At 53.2% G+C, this 8,464-nt stretch overlaps 1 protein-coding gene across 1 annotated transcript; it reads right to left on the reverse strand.

The window, feature by feature from the left end:
- Positions 1–4,484: 4,484 nt before the first annotated feature.
- Positions 4,485–6,316, reverse strand: LOC123139908 (coumaroyl-CoA:anthocyanidin 3-O-glucoside-6''-O-coumaroyltransferase 2). The gene has a single exon (XM_044559620.1). The coding sequence runs from the start codon at positions 6,131–6,133 to the stop codon at positions 4,751–4,753; it is 1,383 nt and encodes a 460-aa protein (XP_044415555.1). The 5' UTR covers positions 6,134–6,316; the 3' UTR covers positions 4,485–4,750.
- Between the last annotated feature and the right edge of the window lie 2,148 nt (positions 6,317–8,464).

The following is an 8,464-nucleotide window of genomic DNA, read 5'->3' on the forward strand; positions in this document are numbered from 1 at the left end:
AAAACTATCGAGTACTAACTAGAGGCTTCATCGAGGTAACTTATGAACATTGTCCAAGCAAAACCAGCAACGTAGCACATAATCTACCTAGATTGTAGTTTACTAGCGGCATTTAATGTAATTTGACCGATGACCCTCCAAACAATATGTGATAATCAATAAAGCTAATCAAATGGCTTTTCTTAAGAAAACAAGAAAGTACAAAGAGTAGTGGATGTGAATGGGCGCAATCTCATCAGATCTTGTTAGTCAATGCGCATAACATAATGAACGTTATTGGGAGACCTTTGTAATAAATCACTCCTAGTTTTGGAACTCATTTTCTTGTATGAAAATGATGTTTTTCTGCTTGACACGGTTCACAACATTGTCGTGCACATGATACAGCTACCCCCATAATAATGATAGATCCATTGCTGGTTCTCTCAGTCACTACAAATAATTACTCCCATTAAAAAGGCTCACAAATTATTTTTACATTTTATTTGAGTAACTTTTTAAAATATGTATACATTTTAGTAGCATACAAACATTCATTACAATTTACATCAGCAACAACATTCAAAATTCTATTTTCTTATTTTTCTTTTAGGGGCATCTGCAATATCTCAATTTTCATAACTGCAGCAAGGAGCGAGAGAAACAATAAGTGAAGCACCATGTTAAGCTCCGGCAACACAATATCAACCTCAATATTTTCTGATGATTAAGAAATAGAAAAATGGAATTGCTTATTAGTTTGTACTAAAACTTTATACTTATCGGTAATTCATGTTACCATATTACAACTTTTTTTATTAGTTATCATGATTAATCATGTAATGATATTTAGAAATAATAAGATATAATGTTGTGAACCTCTGGTTCCTCTGTTTCTCTCCCCGTTTCTTCCTCGCTCAACCTCTCTTTTAGTCTGCTTTTCTCTAGCCGTACTTAAACTCAAAGTTTAGTTGTACAACTGCTGTTGAAGCTAGTCTGCTCTGCTCTAGCCATGTTGTTAGTGCTCGGCTGTTGCTACTCATGTATGTGTTGTTCTAATCTGTAGTGTTAGATGCTGCATGTGTTGGTCACTTGGTCTGCTAATTGTTGGCTTTATTGGTTTGTTGCTTGCACTGATATGTTGTGCTTGTACTGATGTGATGTTTGTTCCTAATGTGTATTGATTTACTGCTGATGTGTAGGGACTGAGATCCAACACGCTGCAACTTTAGCCATCTAATCTCCATCCAAAACACATTCAACGGTCTACATAAGACACAGGAAAAAACTACAGGACTTAGCAGTTTTGCAGCCTAGCAGCAAACAACAGCACAGTCTAGCAGCAAAAAACTATTCAGTTTGATTTAAACAGATTGGAACCCAAAAAATTGAACAGATTATATAGTACCATATTATGATTTCAGTTACTCACACCTGAAAAAAGTTCAGTTAGTGACAATATTAGTACGCTGGAGTTTAGTTAGTATGTTGGATCAGTTTCAGTTTAGTGAAGTTAGTTAAAATATGAGTACTGAATTTGTACATGAGCCTAATCGGTAATCAGTCTGCTTATGTATTGAACCTGATCGGTACTAGTATATGGACATGTACATGTACTGAATCTGTACGCCACATGTATTGAACTGGCCAGCAGGCGCTGAGGCGATTTCTCTCCTTCAATGGCGGCAGCGATGGACTTCTTCTTGGCGGAACGATCTTGTAGTGGCAGTGTGTCTCTACTCCTCTCCTCCGGAGCGACGGCGCGACCTCAACTGGATGCGGGATGGCAGAGGTCCGGTCTGACGGTGGTGGCGCGCGCGGCCCTCATACTCCTCCGACAGCAGCCCGCCCCTCCCTCTCCTCCAGCGATGGTGCGGCCACACGGCTCCTTTTCCTTTCCGATGCGGCGGCCGGCGCGGGTCCCTTGATCTCTCTCTGTGATGTTGCACGGTGTGGTCGGTTCCCCTTCCTCTCCGATGCGGCGGTGCAGGCCATCTCCTTGTACGACACGCCGGCATGCGGGAGAGCGAAACAGATTCCTGCGAAGTGTTTTCTTCAGCCTGCCCTCGTCCAAAATTGCTAAGTGCTGAGGGCTTTTGCCTTTGGGTGATATGGATCGTTGGATCTGTTTTGGATGGAGATGAAGAGCCTAAAGTTGCAACGTGACTTCACCAACTGGATCGCATTCGGATGTGTAGACGTGTACTGGTCTGTTGTAATTTTGTGTCTGGCTATTGGTAATATGTTTTTGCTGATATGTTATCAGCCGACCCGAAGTCTGTGTCATACACAAAGTACTATGACACACAGATCAAAGATTAAGTAATTGTTAATTTGTACTAAAGTTTTATACTCATCGGTATTTTGTTTAAATGCTTATGACATTTTATTATTATTTAGCATGATTAACCATGCAATAATGTTTCTAAATAATTATTAAGATACAATTTTGTTCTTATATAATCTTAACATTTATCATCGAGGACTAATTTGGCTACATTTAAATTGTATTTTTATAGCATAAGTTGTGTTAATTCAAGACATTGTTGTTTGAAAAAATCTCCCGTTAGACTAAATCATCTTAAGTTTGATAAAAAAATTATATGCATATGCATAATTTGCCGCAGTTGCATTAATTATTGTGTATACATACATCTGTGTATGGCCGCATATATGTTAGTATCCTTGAATATCTTCGTACCGAGTTTTAAACCGTATGGTATAAGATATATCTTGCTAGTGGTTTCTAGTGGATTATTATGGTTTCCGCAAATTGAGAAGTATGGATCCAAGACTATTTAATGTTTTCAGGTGGATATTGTGATCAAATTGTTGGCATTAGTTTTCTCAGTTCATTCGCAGTCAAACATGTCTTACATCTTCACATGGGGTCAATAATCTGATGGCAACACATGATTGCTACGTTGTTGGTAATGAAATAACATCGGTTTTAGCAGAGGCAGCAAATTTGTCACTACCTTTTCTTCTTAATTATGCCCAAATATGCATCATAAGGCGGGAAAACATGTATCTAAATAATTAAGAAGTTGACAATGTGTTTCGACACATGTGCTAGTTTTTTTAACAAGGCAAAATAATTTCCATTTTCATTGATTAAGAAGAGAGTGAGAATCTCCCTGTTAATTTAAAGAAAATTAGGCTAAAATCAAAACAATCTAAACCACATGACATGGGCACCACCGACTGATCTTGCCACTGACATGGAGACCATGGAGCTACAAAGAAGAAAAGAACATCGATGGAGGAGTCACAAGTGCCATGGTCATCATCCGTTGCCACATCGAGCAGGTGACTCCGACTTCACCATAGAGCACCACCACCAGAACCATCCCGCTAGCAGCAACACCAAGGCCATGCTAGCCCATGCTAACAGAAGATCACATGTAACAACAACTGCCATCTCCAACTTTGAGGACGAGCACCACAAGGGAGATATGCAGGGCTTGTGCCGATCGAGCCCTCTGCAAACGACCATTGAGCGCCAGTCATCATCACCACCTGGAAGCAATCCACAGCAGCCCCGACTTTATAGCAACCAAGCAAACCATGAAGAACCCATCGGACATGCCTTGAAGAACCAACTACCAATGTGCGAGCTATGACCCAATCACAACCTAATGCCAACTCTGTTTCCAAATAGACGGTGACGCCCCAAGAACAGCTACCTCAGCTAACCACACAGATAAGCCATCCACGAACCACAATTCTCATAGTCGTAGACAGCTCTGAGACAATGCACCCAAGGAGGATTAAGTCGCAAAGACGCCTCCATCGCCTGATACTGAGAATATGAGGTTTCCATCCGAAGCCTAAGCCGTGGGTAGAAGGAGGAGAACACACATGATGTAATTGGTTGTCTTAAGCTATCAAGTCTCTGAGGCTTTCAATACGAGCTCCTTAACATGAGACACTAATGTTCTTGGTTGTTGATTGAAGCAGGCTATTATTCATCATCACTGACACAAGGCATGCCTCGTCTCCGGTGGCCCTATGGCCATAGGAGGTGCGGTGGCTCCCGGCCATTTCCGGAGGGAGGGATCTTGCTCTGTTTCTTGGTGTTTCCGTCAGCTTGTTTAGGGTTTGTGTCCTACTCAAGAAGACGAGGCGGTGGCGTCTCCCTAAAGATGGAACAAGGTTCTCCCCGCCCGATCATGGTTTCACTGGTGGGTCTAGCGTCGTCGGCCCGATCATGGTTTCACCGGTGGGTCTAGCGTCGTCGGAGGGCGCGCGGGGTTTGATTTTTACTGTTCACATGAACGCAGATGAGCCGGCACCCGCTGCACGCACCTGGTGCACAGGCTCCGAATTGAATATCCAGGTTTTGGAGTAGTGCTCTGCACCGACAAAAGAACATTCCTCCTAGTGGATGTGATCGTGTGAACGAGGGTGATCTCATTGGGTTTGCTTAGCTGTGAGCCTGTGATGCACCGCCGATGGCTCATCCCATGATGCATACACGCAACGTACATTATTGGTGGGAGACATTTCCAATCCAACCAAACCCTTTTGAGTTTTGGCACTGACCGAACAATGATGCGCTTGTTCTTGCTAGATCATGATATGATCGAGACCTATCGACGATGAATCCCTTGCTTCTCCTCTCACTTACTGTAACTAATCAATCCCGTTAACATAAGCCTCAATCGGGTTCTCTCAAATATACATTTTATAATAACAATATACGAGCCATTGCAATTTTGCGATTCTCCTCTTGTTCTTGCAGTGACCACCAGCAGGATCTTCTCCCTTCTCATAGCTGCTGCAGGCCGTCGGAGAAGCACGAGGCGAACCGCGCCATGTCGGCCTCCGGCAGCGCCACGCCGACCTCGATGCCGCGCTGCCCGTCGGTGCCCTCGGCCAGCGACACCGTGCCGGGCGTCTTGTCGATGGACACCAGCTCCACCTTGCTCGGCCGGCCCAGCCCGAAGTCGGTGTCGTACACGCCGTACCGCGGCGAGCCGCCCACGGACATGGGACGCCGCGGCACCAGCGACAGGATCTTCTGGAACCACCCCTCCGCGCCGGCGAGCACGCCGTCACCGTCCAGCGCCCGGATGGCCGCGCCGATCGCCGCGGCGGCCGTGGTCACCCCGTCCGCGCCGAGCAGGTCGCGCGCGCCGACCTCCACGAAGCACGGCCGCAGGCAGTTGCCCAGGTACTCCTGCGGCACCGGCGGGGACAGGCGGCGCCGGCACTCCACCGAGAAGAGCAGGTGCGCGCGCTCGTCGGAGGCGGGCGAGGGGGCGGAGGCGGAGCGCGCCAGGCAGGCCCACGCGAACGCGCACGCCACCGTGAACGCCGAGCAGTGGGTGGACGCGTCCTTGGCGTCGGCGGCCACGCGCTGCTTCAGCTTGTCGATGCAGCCGCGGGCCAGCGTGAACGACCGAATGACCAGCTTGGGCGGCGGCACCGCAGGCGCCGGTGGCGGAGGAGGAGGAGGCCCGTTGGCGGCCAGCTGCCGCATTTCGTCGAGCGTCCTGGCGGCAAGCCCTCGGGGGTCCGCGATGACCGCGCGGTCGAGGAACGGCGGGGGCGGCAGCACGGCGCCGGCGCCCTCCCCACCGGCAGCCAACCGGCAGTGGCCGGCCCAGGTCTTGACGAAATGCATGTAGCTGGAGTCATCGCAGGCGACGTGGTGGATCGACACGCCGACGGCGACCCCGCGCCCGGGGAACACGGTGACCTGGAAGGCGGCGAGCGTGAACCCGCCGTCCCCGCGCCCCTCGACCACCGGGAGCCGCGGCACGAGCGAGTAGAGCCGGGCGACGTCGCGGGGCCCGTCGCCGGAGAGCTCGTCAAAATCATCCTCGCTCTCGGCGACGGTGAGCTGGACGGAATCGCCACCCCCTGCTCCCGCGGGCAAGAAGAACTCGTACCCGCCGCCGCCCGGGCAGGGGCGGACGCGGCCGAGGAGCGGGTAGAAGCCGCCCAGCGCGGCGGAGAGGGAGGCGACGAGGCGGGGCAGGAGGGCGGCCCGGAACCGCTCGGGCGGGTGCGGGTAGGGGTAGAAGAAGACGCGCTCCACGGGGCCGGTGAAGATCCAGGGCACGTCGAAGAAGGTGAGCGGCAGCGCGCCCCCGCCCCCGCCGCCCTCCGCCGCGACGGCGAGCGTGTCGAGGACCCTGGTGGCCATGGGCTCGATTCGAGATCCCTGCTCTTGTTGTTGCCGGCGGTGGTGGAGGGGGAGTGGGGGAAAGATGGGAGCTTTAGCGATCCAGATCCACCAAACGCACGCACCTCACCGAACAATCCAAATTGTTGGTCGCTGGTAGTGGTTGGCAGATGAGCTCGCTCCCTCTTTCCCTCCGTCTCTCTGTCCGTCGGTCACTGTCGTGTCTTCCTGTTGTTTATTGCTGTCATGGCTCTGCTTTTCTGAATGTGCACAACAGTGGGTGATTGCAGTAAAGATTCAGAGAATAACCTGACAATCACATGAAAATTCTTCTCAAATTGTACTATGTATGGTGACTGTAACCTACGAGCTGCTTCAGGGCAGCAGTTAATCGGGTCAATAGTGCAGTTGAGCCAGTTAGGTTAGGTTAGATATCTAATTTCAGGGAGAAAATGTTGACAGTGGTGTCGTTGATATATTTTGGTTGTAAGCTGAGCTGAGCTGCGCTCCCTCTCCCCCACCAACTGCGCCGCGGGCCACTCCGGCCGCGGCGGCCACCCACCCACCCTCCGCCCCGCCTTTACTCCGGCTGCCGGCTTAGGGGCTATGCCGCCCCACTCCCCTGCGAGTGCCCCAGCCTCGCCCGCCGCGAGCCTTGGATGGAGTACGCCCGAAAAGGTGGAGATCCAGGGCGAGTCCAGCGGTCCGTCGGAGGTGCCGGCGACCCCTCTGACCCGTCGTCGCGAGATCCCCGAAGCACAAGTTGTCGCCCGCCTGGATCTGGGGTGGAGGTCGAAGAGGCGGGCTTAGGACCGGCGGATGGCAACATGGCTCCCCCAACTGAGCGCCCCCGCCTCAAATCCATCGTGGTAAGCGAGAACCCCCTCCCCTCTCCGGCCACCGACGACTTTGAAGAAGGATGGGAAATCCATCAATCGCGCAAGAACCTCCGCGCCAGCCAGGATCCATTTAGTGCTAGGCAGATTTCGAGGAGCCGGCCACCTCGCCACGGTCGCAGCCAAGGGCACTCGGCGGGCATAGAGGCCTAATTAAGCAGATTCAAGGGTCTCTGCTTCCGCTGCCTGAGCCCTCACCAACGTCGCATAGACTGTAGGGATCCACTCCGCTACATCATCTGCAAACGCTAGGGCCATTTCGGCCGAGAGTGCGCCGACAACCCACGCAACAAGGGGAGGGGCCTGGCTGCTGACCCGCCGCGCTCCCCGCGCCGGCCCATCCGCGAGCGCCTAACCTTTCCTCCATCGCCTGCCTCACCGCGACAACCAATGGAGTCGGGCACCCTCATAAACCACGCCCGCCATCCCCGCAACAGCCACAAGGTCATCGCCTCCTCGCCAGCGATGGAGCACCAGGTCTTCCTGCTGAACCAGCAAGCGGTCGTGGTCACCGCGGTGGGCACCAAGGCGCACGCGGCGAGCCCGCTTTCCATCGGCTGCGCGCTCGAGCGCGAACTCAAGATCCCCCCGCACCTGCTCCGCATCACCAACCACGACCCCGAGGACTTCTTCGTCTACTTCACCCTGTCGGCGCACAAGGACCTGGAAGTGCGGCGTGGCTCGCTGTCGGTGGATGGCGTGCCATTCCTACTCGAGCCCTGGAGGGAGGACGCCCACGCCATCTGACTCAAGTGGATGCTGCACGTGCGTGTGGTCATCGAGAAGCTTCCCATGCAGCTCTGGACGATGGAGGGCGCGGTGGAGGCCATCGGCGACAAGGTCGTCGTCGACCGCCTCGACAGCCGGACTTACGAGCGCGTCGACACCAAGCTGTTCGCGTGCTGGGTCTGGTGCTGGGACACTGCACACATCCCCACGAAGCGCATGATCTGGAAGCATGCCCGGGGCGCTGGGCGCGTCGATGAGATGGTGGACTACTCCCCCCCCCCCCCGAGCCGCGCCGTGGCGCCTCTGCCAGAGCTACTGCAGTACGACATGCTTCTCCACCTAGATCGCGTGGAGGACTGGATTCCGCTTTTGCCGCGTTCATCCCACTCGCCGCAGAGCGGCATCCCCTCCGACAACAACGAGCCCGACGAGCCCCCCCTACCCTAGGATCGAGCTGGGCGTTTCGGCCGAAAGGTTGGAGGATGGTCGATCGGCGCTTGCCCCGGCGCCAACCATGCGCCCTCAACCCCGGGCTGCCGGGGCATGCCGGCCTCTGAGGGTCGGCGCGATGACGACGGGGGAGACCCTGGGTACCAGAGGAGGAGCTGGAAGGACACGCTCCTTGGTAGGGGCGCGCCAGCGACAGGGGCTCGGCCCCAGCTCCGGCGCCACCTGCGGAGCAGCCGCGCGGTCGCACCCCCGCCTCGCGCTGCAACCAGGGCGCACC

The sequence above is a fragment of the Triticum aestivum genome, chromosome 6B (genome assembly GCF_018294505.1).
Source record: "Triticum aestivum cultivar Chinese Spring chromosome 6B, IWGSC CS RefSeq v2.1, whole genome shotgun sequence".
In the NCBI taxonomy this organism is placed as follows: Eukaryota; Viridiplantae; Streptophyta; class Magnoliopsida; order Poales; family Poaceae; genus Triticum; species Triticum aestivum.